Below are 15,194 nucleotides of genomic sequence, written 5' to 3'. Positions count from 1 at the left end.
GGGGGGGGGGGGTTTAATAACATGATTCCAGAAGACATAAGGGGTATTTAAAGAAAACAGTCATTAGGATATTAATTTATTATGGTAAAGTATATGGTAAAATGGTTGATTTAGCAACATTCAGTATAATGATCAATGGTAGCAGACCTTCAGCGCTGCCAATCTGTAAAAAAAGAAAAAAATGAGACAATTTTATACAATGCACTCCAGTTATGTATAAGCCAAGCCTACAAAGGGTTATATTGTCAGTGAATAGAACCTTCAGAATTACTCACATTCACATGTGGGAAGGGCAGGAGACCATGTCCCATCCAGGCTGCATGTGACGGTGCCTGATCCATTCATCACCATGTCTCTATCACAGACAAATGTCACAGAGTCACCAAACTCAAGTGGCATTCTAATTCCTCTTGTCCTTCGGGCATATTGTACTCTGGGATAGGGACATTTAATGTCTGTGAACAGAGATTAAAATGTCAACATATGCTTTTATTCTATTGGTTTTAAAGGGGTTGAGGGGTTTGTTCCTTAATATTACTCTCAGGGCCAAGTTCTCAACACTTAAGGGATGTTCATAGTTTGCTAAAGGGAATAAAAACATAGCAAAATAGTGCAGCTATAGAAGCTATAGAGTTGAACAGCTATTGGCACCTTTGCACTCTGGAGGTGGCGCACTCCATGTCCCATCTTTGGTACAGTAGATCTCACTCGCTCCAATCAGTTTACCTACGCGACACCGATAGCCAATCACAGTACTGAAAACGTAAGGTGGTTCCAAACGGCCATTTGTCACTCCATTTACCACCTCAGGAAGTTCAGCACACTGCACAGCTGAAACACACACACAATTAACATTATAAAAATTGTTTTACGATTATGGCGACAGAACTGGAAGTTCAGGGATGTTATAAACTAAAGCAAAGCTACCTAAAGCAATTTACCTATGACCCAGGTGTAATACTGTGTGGTGCAGTAGCCTATCTAAAAAATAAATGTGACAGCCTACCTTCACAGACAGGAACACGCCCATCCCAGCCATCATTCATGCAATTTCTTACATCATGTCCAACCAGTTGATACCTGGTGTAATAATGGGTACAAAAAGTGATTTCATCTGACAAAGCATCATTTTATTTGTACACTGCAACAATTATGAGAGTAGCCTCGAGAGCAAATAGACATACTAGCAGAATAGAACTTACCCCTCATCACAAACCCCTGTGGCTTTATCTCCAAACTCTGCACCGGTATAGACAAATTGACCAAAAGAGATCTCTCCAGCCGATCCACATAATTTGCCTTTGGACAAGAAACTTTCATTAAATTAATTTTTTTTAGAAGGCACAAAACACACAAACATTCACTCCAGAGTGATATATTATAAATAATCTATGGCTCTGCTGCCACCTAATGCTTAAACAAGACAAGTGCAACCTCCTGAACGTGCTGCCTGAGACAGCGCAGTTGCATTTTTGTTGAATGTACTTTAAATACTGTAGTACATAGGAAGAAGTATTAATGATGTGCCAGAATATATGAAAAGTATGTGTAGAGTAACTAACTGTACATATACTTTCATATATTCTGGCACATCATTAATACTACTTCCTATGGTTTCTTACGTTCACATCTCAGAGTTACTGGTGTCCACCTCCCACTGATGCAGGTACTATGGTTAGGGCCTCTTGTTCTCACATATCCCAAGGCACAACTGTAACTGACCCGGTCACCAGGACCAAAATATGTCTGTGCTCTAAAGCTGTCAGAAATGTGTGCGTTGGAGAGGTACGGTGGCACTCCACATCTGCCTACAGGAAAGGGATATGGACCATTTTGACAATAGATAGAAATCACATCTGGTATAAAACCAATGCATCATAACATTTATTATATATTTCAATGATCATAGAGACAGATCTTGGCTGGTGTTGTGTTTACCATCAGGCTTGGGGATTTCAATTACATCATTAGAGGGCTGACAAAGTGGAAGCTTGGGCTGCCACTGGCCGTCTGGTCCACAGGTGAGCTGCTGGGCTCCAGTCAGGAGGAAGCCCTCGGAGCAGGCCAAGGTCACTGAGTCTTTGACCCTGTACACTGAGACCTCACTCAACTTCACACCGTTGGCCACTGAAGGAGCAGGGCAAGTCACTTCTGCTGGAACCACAGTTTGAGCCTGTCTTCCCTCTGGATTGAGACATTTATGACATGACAAAACCTTTCAAATAACAACCAAATGTGACCTTGATAGATTTACTAATACTGTACATCAATCAAAAATATGAATGGTATGTGGAGATGCCAATGCTGAACCAGTCGGCTGGGATTTTAGTTTAAAATGTCAGTGTTTTAAATTATCATAGGAAAGATGCATAGGCTATTATAAAGGGACAAAGAGACTAGGCTTACAGTACATTCAAGCCTTCGAAAACTAGAGATCCTTTACCTGACACACATTGTGGAATCTCCTCCATCCATTCCCCAGATCTTGAACATGTTATGAGGGCAGCACCTTTTAGCTGGTTTCCTTTAGAGCAGGATATGATTACATTTGATCCAGGTCTTCTGTGCTTGCTGGATGGCCTACCATTTGTTATGTTTAATATAGGGCACTTGATCACTACATCGGTAAAAAAGATAGAAGCAGGTTAAAACAGAGTTACAACACATTTGACACGGAGTCTGTATAGCAGTTGTCCTAATCATGTCAAGATACTTACGTGTGCACTGTGGAATAGAAGGAGTCCATTTTCCTTTAACCCCACATGTAACAGTGATTGATCCATTCAAATAATAAAGGTCCTTGCAGGAAAAAGACAAAGAATCTCCAGATCTATAAACTGGCTTCAACCCGTTGATCAACCTCTGTTCCTGTGCCTTGGGGGCATTGCAAGTGATCTCTAGAAAAAGAAAAAAGAACATAGCTCATAGAAGTTTGGTGTCTCTCTGTGGCAGACGGCCATGCCCTATCATTACAGAGCACTCCATACAAATCATCACTGAAGAATGATAATTAGAGTTTCAAAAGACTATGCAACAGACACAGCAATGTCTCCATAGAGTGGGAGTTGGAATTACAAGGACTAGGCACACCCATAACATATCAAGGCACCCACAGCAATGATTATGGGCCGGACACCCCAGAAAAGTGAAAAGATTTCAACTTTGGGAACCCTTAAGAGATGTTGGGCACCCCTACTGAGTCAATGTGTTATTCAAACCAGGATGGACCTCACCTCTGACAGAGGGCAGACATCGTGGGAGCTGGGGCTGCCACTGACCGTCTGGTCCACAGGTGAGCTGCTGGGCTCCAGTCAGGAGGAAACCCTCGGAGCAGGCCAAGGTCACTGAGTCTCTGACCCTGTACACTGAGACAGTCTCACTCAACTTCACACCGTTGGCCACTGAAGGAGCCGGGCAGGTCACTTCTGCTGGAACCACTTGTGGTTCACCTCCCTCTAGAATGATGACATTTCAAATGTTACTGTGGTTTTGTTCAATTCATTCTTGCATCTATAATGACATGAAAAAAATGTGTGCCTCATCTTGGAGATAAAGAGGAAAAACAGATGCCTCCATTGAGACAATGACCTCATGCTTTGGTAAAAAGCACAACAACATTACGGGTGACTATGATTTGGGCGATTTTCACAAAATGTCATCCATAGAGGGGTCCTTTGGAGGAAGGATTGTTGACATATATTTCACATTTGTATCTTAAAGCATAATTGAGAAATAACTAATTGAAGTTGGAACATTTGTGACTTTTTGGCCTTACCCAGGCCTCCTTTAAGATGCCATAATGTTTCATCTGTAAACGCTAGAAAGCTAGAAATTGATGTCATATGAAGATTTACCATTTGCTCTGTAATATGAGTAGTAATTTCATTTCAATAACAATTTCCTTGCATTAATTTACAAATGTTTTAAAATATAAACATGAATATTGAAAATAACATTTTTTAGTTGGCTACATTTTAAAAAATATATTGTTGAACATAATATACTCTACAGGCATATCAAAGTTCCAGAGTAGGATCTCTGCTAGTTTGAAAGTTACGGCCCATTTTATACAGAGAAATTGGCATAGTAGGCAATGTAACCAATTGAAGCCCTAGTTTTACTTGTATCACTGCACATCCTGTAAATTACCAGCAGAGGGCGACCATTTTGAATCCAATTTCACATTCACTATGTTGGTAATGCTTACAAATTGGATCATAACCACTAAGGTATAATAAGAACTAGAAACTGCGTCAAAGATGTCCGACCGTTGTTTTCAAGGTAATCTACTCAAGTTCCAATTCATGAACCGTCTATATCCGGGTTGCATCCGGTTTATACTGACCAACATCACATGCGCATTAGCACTCAGTGCGCACAGGGAGCAGCGACGACGTCATCACGTCATCCAAAAACATGGCAGACCTTGGATGAATATAAAATGTTAATATCTTCGTCTATGATATATATATTTTTTTTAAATCTGCCTGAGTGGAAATTATTTGAATAATTCAATGGATGTTTTGTGCACAAAGGTGATGACTAAAGTGTCTTATTAGGAATTTTCATATCTCACTTCTCTATGTGGCCATTTATGAAACGGTCTTTCTGGGCCAGGCGTCACAAACTGCAGTACCAAAGCAAAACTGTAGGCGCAGTCAAAACTGTGCTTCTAGACAAGAACGCTGGCCCCTTGATCATAACTCTAAAAGTAGCAGAGATCCCACTCTGGAACTTTGATATGCCCATAGAGTTTATTATGTTCAACAATATATTGATATTCATATGACACCAATGTTTACTTTGTAGTACCTACAGATAAAACATTGTGGAGTCTTAAAGCAGTAATAAGCAGTTGAAGCAATAACAAAGCGTTTTTCCCGGCCCTGTTTCGGTAAAAAGCTGAGGGATGGGGCTGGAGAAATGTAAGCACTCTCAAATTCATAGACAGAGCTATGGATGCAAGGACTGACCATCCATGATATCAACATGATAGTTTTAACCATGTAATAAGGCTACATAGTGTTTGTTTACATTTACTTTGTTTACAAACATTGGAGTAAAACAAGCTTATCTTTTGGGTTCTGATGGGGCAAGACAGTTGAACTAAGCCTATGCGGCATTTATAAGTTATATTCTATAAGATTCAATGGGTACATATAATTCATTTATACGTTTTAAAAAATGATGTAGCAGCAGATTGCCCATTTAAAGGAGGCCTGGGTTAGGCCAAAATGTCACAAATATTCCAACTTCAATTTATTATTTCTCAGTTATGCTTTAAGATACAATTGGCAAATATGTCAACAATCCTTCCTCCAAAGGAACCTTCTATGGATTAACTTTTGTGAAAATCAAAAAAAATAATGGTCTTGTTTTGTTCTAGTTTGGTGAGAAATCACCCTTACAGTACATTAGATAGGACATTACTATCCATGCTGTGGTAGCCTAAAGGAACATTTGTTTACATTACATTATAATGCTTTTGTAAGGATGGGACAATTACGGACTGAATGTCCAAGGCCAACATGGTCAAGTCTCAACAACAGGACCTTGGCGTGTCGTGCCTACAATCTCCTAGACAAGTACAGGGCATGCCAGTCTGGTATTTCATACAGCAGAACCTACTAAATTGATTAGGATGCATGTTATGTCCTACTTAGAAAGGGCCAGACCTTATTGCTGCATATTACTTTACGATTGATCATTGAACGGTACATACCTTCACAAGTGGGAATCTCTCCACTCCAGCCAGAGTCCTTACATATTCTGTATTCCATCCCCTTCAGTGTAAACCTGTGCAAATATCACAGAGATTATGAAAAAGCTCAGGCTATAGCCCTATTTCACTACATTCAAGACACTTACTTACCCCTCATTGCACACTGCATATGCCTTGTCCCCGAACAAGGCCCCCATATATTTAAAGTACCCATTGAATAACTCCCCAGCAGATCCACAGTTCTTCTCTGAAGAGAGGAGGAGGGTACACATTAGAAAACAGCAAGGCAGTCAGGGAATGAATCCAGGTTGAGATACTGTGCCAAACTCAACATAAATAACCACAGGGAAGTTTTTGTGCCAAAAAGCACTAAGACAGGCACACTGCAGTCCTCAATGACTGGATTGAATATAAATGTTATTCCCAAATGTTCTCTCTTTGCAACCACCATAAGGCCCCAGTAAATGTAAGTGTCAAATGACATCTCCTTGCCACAACAATCTCATCCCAGAGACTGTTACAACCATAATGATATGATGACATGACATTCATTGAACCAGTGTTATGCACAATAACAATATATACTGATCTAAACGCTTAGCTGTAGGCAATTACTTACTTTCACACTTCATGTTTAGTTGTGTCCATTTTCCAGCTTCACACTTGATAGAGCGAATGCGACTGTTCGGAGTGTAGCCCTCCGCGCATCTGTAGACGACTTTATATCCATGGCTGAATCTACCATTTTTCGGTTTTAGGTATATGTCATCGACTTGCGTGTGTGGATAGGACGACGGCGGACCACATTTCGATGGAACTTGAGCTGTTTAGTACAAATGAGCCACATCAGCAACAGTGGCAATTTAAATCACTGCGTTCATCCGATGAATATGTAAATATGCTACAAATGACACTGTCTGTGTTAGAGTGGACTGTGCAATGTTATTTTTACGAATACAACAACCTTACCTGAGTCATATAGGGCAATTGATAAGAAGAACACGACATTATATCCCAGATTCATCGTTTCATGTGCATTCGGATCTGTACGCTTAGCCGTTGAAATGTTTTTGCGCTTAATGAAATAGTATCTCGAGTGAGTTGTATCTTATAGTTGGAGGGGGAGTAGCCTTGCAAGGCCTACGCAGCTAGGCTATTCATAATTTTATTTACGTCAACTACTTGGCTTACAATGATTTTTTCCAATGACATTCAGAAATCATGTCTGATAAGTGGATCAAGACACTCCAAAATAGGAGTGAGTCAAAGTTTCCCACAGGGCAAAAATCAGTGGTGTAAAGTACTTCGGTCAAAATACTTTAAAGTACTACTTAAGTCGTTTTTTGGGGTATCTGTACTTTACTTAACTATTTATATTAGACAACTTTCACTTTTACTCCACTACATTCCTAAAGGAAATACTGTACTTTTTACTCCATACATTTTCCCTGACAACCAAAAAGTACTCATTACATTTTGAATGCTTAGCAGGACAGGAAAATGGTCCAATTCCCACAGTTATCAAGAGATCTGGTGGACTCACTAAACACAAATGCTTCATTTTAAAATTATGTCTAAGTGTTGAAGTGTGCCCCTGGCTGTCCTTAAAATAAAAATAGAAAATGGTGGTGTCTGGTTTGCTTAATATAAGGAATTTGAAATGATTAATACTTTCACTTTTGATACTTAAGTACATTTTAGCAATTGCATTTACTTTTGATACTTAAGTATTTTGAAAACCAAATACTTTTAGACTTTTACTCAAGTAGTATTTTACTGGGTGACTTTCACTTTAATTGAGTAATTTTATTTAAGGTATCTTTACTTTTACTCAAGCATGACAATTGCTTACTTTTTTCACCACTGGCAGAAAACTGGTTAAATCAACATCTTTCCACATAATTTCAACTCCCAAAATCTACATGAGGATGTTGAATCAATGTGGAAAACTAATTGGATTTGCAAAAAGTCATCAACATAAAGACATTTCATATTGTTTTCACCCAACTTTTTTTTACTTCATGTTGAATTCAAGTTAGTTGACAACTCAAGCAAATGTAAATCAAAACTAGACGTTGAACTGACGTCTGTGCCCAGTGGGTTGTATGTTTTACATATCCAATTGTATCCTTTAATTTGTATCGCACCCATGTCTGTCAAATAAGAGTGGATAGGTGTAAGACAGCCCTTTGACCAGTGGCGGCTCCTGAAAAAATTCTCAGGGGGGGCAATTTTTCTGATGATTTAGGTGACCTACACACATTTTTAAAAAGATATGTCCAGCAACAACATGAAGACAGGGGCAGCATATAAGTCAATACCAGAATCATTTATTGACTGATCTCAGGGAGTGCTCCTAATCTCAGCTTGTTACCTGTATAAAAGAAACCTGTCCACAGAACCAATCAATCAATCAGATTCCAAACTCTCCACCATGGCCAAGACCAAAGAGCTCTCCAAGGATGTCAGGGACAAGATTGGAGACCTACACAAGGCTGGAATAATAATAATAATAATAATAATATGCCATTTAGCAGACGCTTTTATCCAAAGCGACTTACAGTCATGCGTGCATACATTTTTGTGTATGGGTGGTCCCGGGGATCGAACCCACTACCTTGGCGTTACAAGCGCCGTGCTCTACCAGCTGAGCTACAGAAAGTGGATACTCATGGATGCGCATCGCAATTGTAAAATGTCAACACAATTGGAGACACCACGTCATTTTTGGAGACATGTTATTGACAGTAAACTATTGTAGATGCGACTGCTAACTAAATACAAAATTTTAGCTGGCTAGCTAATCATCTTAGCTAAATGTGGGGCAAACAATTCAGTTATTTACCGTTAATTTGAGGGATTGGGGTGAAAGAAATCGAGTTACATAGTGATACTTTACGATATACTGTATTGACAATATCGCAATATAACCATATCCACCCTGTCCAAAGTCTCTACTTGGTCTCAGTTCTCCAGTAAACTTGTGATTATCAACACTAACCTCATCGTTGTGGCGGCGGACAGCTAGCCTGTATCCCTCATCCAGTTGAGTGGCAATGTTATTTTTTCGTTCGTACCATTTTTTGGAAAATCCTCGGGTGTAGGACTTCCCCCCTTTAGTAGAAACCTGTTGAATTATAAAATTTGGTCTGGGAGGTCCTAATTGTTTCGTTGCCAATTTATCTTCATTTGTTCGCCGACAAAAAGGAACTTCTTTCAAAGACACAATCGAGTTGGACTGAAGCCTAGCCATTTTGATAGTAGTGAATTGATTGAGGCTGCTACCCGGTCTTTTCTTAGTTACGTTCATTCATGGTTACGTTACGTATGACGAAAGCGCGTAAGTGCAAGCCCTCAGACACCCATAGAGATTGTATTGAAAGCTCTGAAATTTGAAAAAAATAGATTTTACATGGGAGTCTATGACAGACTTCTGGGCGATTTTCAACCTGACTGAAATCGCCCCAAAAGTGGGGGGGGGGGGCATTTGAAGCACGACTTTACCCTGATTGGACATTTAGTGGCACTGTGGCAGATCAGGCGTCTAGATTACAACACTGATAACTACTGTTGCCATGATATAATTGATTAGAAAAAAAATCCCTTCCTTTTCCCGTTTGGCAGTGCGTCGCCCATATCGCCCTATTGAACACACCGCCCCTGCCTTTGACTCAACGGCCAATTTTACTTTGGGGACAAATCTCGAAGCCAAAGATACAGGCACAAGATGCAAATTTTTTTTTACTTTACAGAAAATGTTTTGTTTAAATTAACATTGTCATAGCTGCCTATTCTTTCTCGTCACCGATTTCCCCTCCACTCTCCATCCTTCAATTTCACCCACATTTCTGATCCAGCCTATAGCACGTCCACCTAGAGCAACACTCCCATTTTAGTAGGATTATAAACTTCTAACTTCTGCCCACAAAAAGCAGAGGCAAGATTATGTCACAGTATGAAATTGTAGTGCAGGGATCATCAACTAGATTTATTTCAAAGTATACGATCGAGTACACTGAGTGGACAAAACATTAGGAACAATTTTCCACCATTCATTTTTCCCATAGGGGATTTTAGAAACACTTAAAATAAGGGCTGTGTTTCGTGTAGGCTTACCCTGGTGTGACGCTTTGAAAACCATGTAAATAAATCAGTTGGCTCTATTTACTCTCAGTAAGGTTAGTAGAGGAGTGGCGGAGTGAGTTTTGGGCCATCTCTGCCCAGGGGATAAAACCTGACCACTCCCCCTGCCGGTCCTGGCAATAGGACTGCAGAAACCTACCCACATCCTGGTTAACTCTCTCCACCTGCCCATTACTCTCAGGGTGAAAACCTGAGGTCAGGCTGATCTTGACCCCCAGACGTTCCATGAACGCCCTCCAGACCCTTGAGGTGAACTGGGGACCCCGATCCGACACAATATCCTCAGGTACCCCGTAGTGCCGGAAGACGTATGTAAATAGGGCCTCAGCAGTTTGTAGGGCTGTAGGGAGACCTGGCATAGGAATGAGACGGCAGAACTTAGAAAACTGATCCACAACGACCAGGATCGTGGTGTTCCCTTGTGAGGGGGGAAGGTCCATAACAAAATCCACCGATAGGTGGGACCACGGCCGTTGTGGAACGGGTAGGGGTTGTAATTTCCCTCTGGGCAGGTGACTAGGTGCCTTACACTGGGCGCACACCAAGCAGGAGGAAACATAAACCCTCACGTCCTTGGCTAAAGTGGGCCACCAGTACTTCCCACTAAGACAATGTACTGTTCGACCGATGCCAGGATGACCAGAGGAGGGTGACGTGTGAGCCCAATAGATCAATCGTTCGCGAACCTCGAGCGGCACGTACATACGACCCTCTGGACACTGGGGGGGGGGGGGGGGGGGGGAGTGGGCTCGGTACGTAACGCCCGCTCGATGTCCGTGTCAACCTCCCACACCACCAGTGCCACCAGACACGACGCCGGAAGTATGGGAGTGGGCTCAATGGACCTCTCCTCTGTCATACAGTCGGAACAGGGCGTCTGCCTTAGCGTTCTGGGAACCTGGTCTGTAAGTCAGAGTAAACACAAAACGAGTGAAGAACATGGCCCACCTTGCCTGGCGAGGGTTCAACCTCCTCGCCGCCCGGATGTACTCCAGATTGCGATGGTCAGTCAAAATGAGAAAAGGGTGTTTAGCCCCCTCAAGCCAAGGCCTCCACACTTTCAGAGCTTTAACCCCAGCTAACGGTCCCCCACATCATAGTTGCGCTCCGCCGGACTGAGCTTCTTAGAAAAGAAAGCACAGGGGCGGAGTTTTGGTGGCGTACCCGAGCACTGAGACAGTTCAGCACCTGTCCCAGCCTCGGACGTGTCCACCTCAACCTGGAATGCCAAGGAGGGATCCGGATGAGCCAACACTGGAGCTGAAGTAAACAGGTCCTTCAGATGACCAAAAGCCCTGTCCGCCTCAGCTGACCACTGTAGACGCACCGGTCCCCCCTTCAGCAAGGAGGTAATGGGAGCCGCTACCTGACCAAAGCCCCGGATAAACCTCCGGTAGTAGTTGGCAAAACCCAAGAGTCACTGCACCTCCTTCACCGTGGTTGGAGTCGGCCAATTACACACGGCCGAAATGCAGTCAATCTCCATCTCCACACCTCACGCGGACAGGCGGTGTCCTAGGAAGGTGATGGACTCTTGGAAGAACAGACATATCTCTCCGCCTTCACATACAGGTCATGCTCCAACAGTCGACCAAGCACCTGACGCACCAGGGACACATGCTCGGCCCGTGTAGCGGAATATATGAGAATGTCATCAATATACACCACTTCACCCTGTCCGTGCAGGTCCCTGAAAATCTCATCAACAAAGGATTGGAAGACTGATGGAGCATTCATCAAACCGTATGGCATGACGAGGTACTCATAGTGCCCAGAGGTGGTACTGAATGCTGTCTTCCACTCATCTCCCTCCCGGATACGCACCAGGTTGTACGCGCTCCTGAGATCCAATTTAGTGAAGAAGCGCGCCCCATGCAATGACTCCATCATACTAGCAATCAGAGGTAGTGGATAGCTGTACTTTACAGTGATCTGATTAAGACCACGGTAGTCAATGCACGGGCGTAAGCCACCATCCTTCTTCTTCACAAAAAATAAACTCGATGACATAGGGGAAATGGAAGGCCAAATGTATCCTTGCCTCAGAGATTTGGTGACATATGTTTCCATAGCCGCCGTCTCTTCCTGTGACAGAGGATACACGTGACTCCGGGGAAGAGCAGCACCTACTTGGAGGTTTATCGCACAATCCCCCTGTCGATGGGGTGGTAATTGAGTCGCCTTCTTTTTACAGAAGGCGAGAGCCAAATCGGCATATTCAGGCGGAATGTGCATGGTGGAAACCTGGTTTGGACTTTCCACCGTAGTTGCCCCTACGGAAACACCTACACACCTCCCCGAGCACTGACTTGACCATCCCTTGAGAGCCCTCCGTTGCCATGAAATAGTGGGGTCATGAGAGGTTAACCAGGAAAGCCCCAACACCACTGGAAACGCAGGAGAATCAATCAGATAGAGACTAATTTTATCCTCATGCCCCTCCTGCGTCTTCATCCAGAGTGGAGCTGTGACCTCCCTAATCAGACCCTAAAGGGCATGTATAGGGAAGGGCACATCAACTGGCACAATAGGAATCCCTAACCTACGGGTAAACTGACGATCAATAAAGTTCCCAGCTGCGCCTGAATCTACTAGCGCCTTATGCTGGGAATGAGAAGAAAACTCTGGAAATACAACATCTATACACATATGCGCAACAGGGAGCTCTGGGTGAGTTGGGTGCCTACTCACCTGAAACGGTCCACCAGTGCTCTGCCTACTGCCTCGACTCCTTAAAGACCCTCCCCAGCACCGACCAGCAGTGTGTCCTCTGCGGCCACAGTTGGTGCAGGGGACGGCCCCTCTACTGGTCTCCCTAAGAGCAGCACCTCCGAGCTCCATAAGGGTAGGGTCGGAGGTACTGGGGGATGGAATGGACGGCCCCTGATCCGGACGTCCGCGGGTGGCCAACAGGTTATCCAGTCGGATTGACATATCCACCAGTTGGTTCAGGTTAAGGTTGGTGTCCCTGCAGGCCAGTTCCCGACGAACATCCTCCCTTAAGCTGCAACGGTAGTGGTCGATGAGGGCAAACTCCTGTGCACTCCTCTTCCCCTGTCTAAGGTGGAATAGACGCTCACCCGCCACTCTCCCCGCTGGTGGATGATCGAATACCGCCCTAAAGCGGCAGGTAAACTCCTCATAACTTACAGTTGCTTCGTCTATTCCTCCCCACTCGGCGTTGGCCCACTCGAGCACTTTACCGGACAGACAGGAGATGAGGGCGGACACGCTCTCGTATCCCGAGGGAACCGGGTGGATGGTTGCCAGGTAGAGCTCTACCTGGAGCAGAAAACCCTGACACCCGGCAGCTGTACCGTCATATGCCCTCGGGAGCGAGAGCCGAACCCACTGGACCCAGATGGTGAAACGGTGGACAGCAGTGTAGGTGGTGGTGTAATTGGAAGAAGTAAAGGGAAACCTCCTCTCTCCCATCGCTCCATAGTATTCACCACTCGTTCCATAGCGGTGCCGAGAGCCTGGATCATGGTCGCTTGTTGTTGGACACGGTCCTCCATCGATCCGGCTGGCATTGCTATACCTGCTGACTCCATATTTTGGTGCGTGTTTCTGTCAAGGCGTCAGTGTAATGCGGTAGGAAGAAGTCCGGCGTAGGACACAGAGCTAATCGAAAAAACATACTTTACTCGTAGGTAATAGAAAGAACAAACCTCCACGCAGGGAGGAACAAACCCGTTCACTTACGACAACCAAAACATGAACAAACATGCACAACACACAGTGTGAGACAGAGGGTTAAATAGGGAAGACATAACTACATGATGGGAAACAGGTGTGACCAATAAAGACAAAACAAGTCGAACATAGAAACATGGATCGGTAGTAGCTAGTACTCCAGTGATGACGAACGCCGAAGCCTGCCCGAGCAAGGAGGAGGGGCAGCCTCGACTGAATTCGTGACAAGGGGGTACCATAAACCTGCCTCTCAAACTCTCTCTGACCTGTGTGACCTGTGCCCTGATAGGTTGCTAGGGATTTACTAGGGGGCTGGACATCTGCCTATACTTTTGACTATACAGGTCACACAACACTTGCAGTCTCCCTCAAACAGTGGCAGAGAGCAACAACTGGACTCACTCGTATCTCTGGACTTGTGGGATGAAGTGCATACCCAAAGTGAGCTGTGTGACATGTACAGTACCAGTCAAAAGTTTGGACACACCTACTCAATCAAGGGTTTTTCTTTGTTTTTTAATATTTTCTACATTGTAGAATAATAGTGAAGACATAACAACTATGAAATAACACATATAGAATAATGTAGTAACCAAAAAAGTGTTAAACAAATCAAAATATATTTTAGATTTTAGATTCTTCAAAGTAGTTACCCTTTGCCTTGATGACAGCTTTGCACACTCTTGGCATTCTCTCAACCAGCTTCATGAGGAATGCTTTTCCAACAGTCTTGAAGGACTTCCCACATATGCTGAGCACTTATTGGCTGCTTTTCCTTCACTCTGTGGTCCAACTCATCCCAAACCATCTCAATTGGGTTGAGGTCGGGTGATTGTGGAGGCCAGGTCATCTGATGCAGCATTCCATCACTCTCCTTCTTGGTCAAAAAGCCCTTACACAGCCTGGAGGTGTGTTGGGTCATTGTCCTGTTGAAAAACAAATGATAGTCCCACTAAGCGCAAACCAGATGGGATGGCGTATCGCTGCACGCAGCCATGCTGGTTAAGTGTGCTTTGAATTCTAAATAAATCACAGACAGTGTCAACAGCAAAGCACCCCAACACCATGCTTCACGGTGGGAACCACACATGCGGTGATCATTCGTTCACCTACTCTGCGTCTCACAAAGACACGGTGGTTGGAACCAAAAATCTCAAATCTGGACTCAACAGACCAAAGAACAGATTTCCACCGGTCTAATGTCCATTGCTCGTGTTTCTTGGCCCAAGCAAGTCTCTGCTTCTTATTGGTGTCCTTTAGTAGTGGTTTCTTTGGAGCAATTCTACCATGGAGGCCTGATTCACGCAGTCTCCTCTGAACAGTTGATTTTGAGAAGTGTCTGTTACTTGAACTCTATGAAGCATTTATTTGGGCTGCAATTTCTGAGGCTGGTAACTCTAATGAATTTATCCTCTGCAGCAGAGGTAACTCTGGATCTTCCTTTCCTGTGGCGGTTCTCATGAGAGCCAGTTTCATCATGATGGTTTTTGCGACTGCACTTGAAGAAACTTTAAAATAAATAAACTCCCGAGTGGTGCAGTGGTCTAAGGCACTGCATCGCAGTGCTAGCTGTGCCACTAGAGATCCTGGTTCGAATCCAGGCTCTGTCGTAGCCGGCCGCGACCGGGAGACC

At 43.8% G+C, this 15,194-nt stretch overlaps 1 protein-coding gene across 2 annotated transcripts; it reads right to left on the bottom strand.

Annotated features, from left to right (window-relative positions):
• On the bottom strand, window positions 1–6,841 carry LOC311150065 (complement receptor type 2-like). 2 transcript variants are annotated; one of them, XR_014615068.1, is made up of 14 exons: window positions 6,692–6,825; window positions 6,342–6,545; window positions 5,873–5,969; window positions 5,723–5,796; window positions 3,234–3,455; window positions 2,718–2,897; window positions 2,444–2,617; window positions 1,939–2,184; window positions 1,623–1,808; window positions 1,203–1,299; window positions 1,007–1,080; window positions 652–831; window positions 276–355; window positions 1–163 (listed from the first exon to the last, which is right to left on the bottom strand). XR_014615068.1 is itself a non-coding variant. In XM_084187332.1 (14 exons), exons 1-14 carry the CDS (start codon window positions 6,744–6,746, stop codon window positions 150–152), a joined length of 1,983 nt encoding a protein of 660 aa, XP_084043458.1. In that variant the 5' UTR covers window positions 6,747–6,841; the 3' UTR covers window positions 1–149. The 2 variants fall into 2 exon arrangements, 1 of the variants encoding a protein (XP_084043458.1); XM_084187332.1 differs by having other exon boundaries at window positions 276–455; window positions 6,692–6,841.
• Between the last annotated feature and the right edge of the window lie 8,353 nt (window positions 6,842–15,194).

Source organism: Coregonus lavaretus (assembly GCF_964263955.1).
Source record: "Coregonus lavaretus genome assembly, chromosome: 22".
Taxonomy (NCBI): Eukaryota; Metazoa; Chordata; class Actinopteri; order Salmoniformes; family Salmonidae; genus Coregonus; species Coregonus lavaretus.
Note: the sequence above shows the minus strand (reverse complement) of the source record. Positions and strands in the feature narration are given on the sequence as shown.

Coding starts and splice junctions, on each gene's coding strand:
- LOC311150065 (XM_084187332.1), bottom strand. CDS start 6,746: ATGAATCTGGGATATAATGTCGTGTTCTTCTTATCAATTGCCCTATAT. Junction 1,300..1,622: donor AGTAACTCTGAGATGTGAAC/GTAAGAAACCAT, acceptor TCTTGTCCAAAG/GCAAATTATGTGGATCGGCT. Junction 1,081..1,202: donor ACAGGGGTTTGTGATGAGGG/GTAAGTTCTATT, acceptor TTATTACACCAG/GTATCAACTGGTTGGACATG.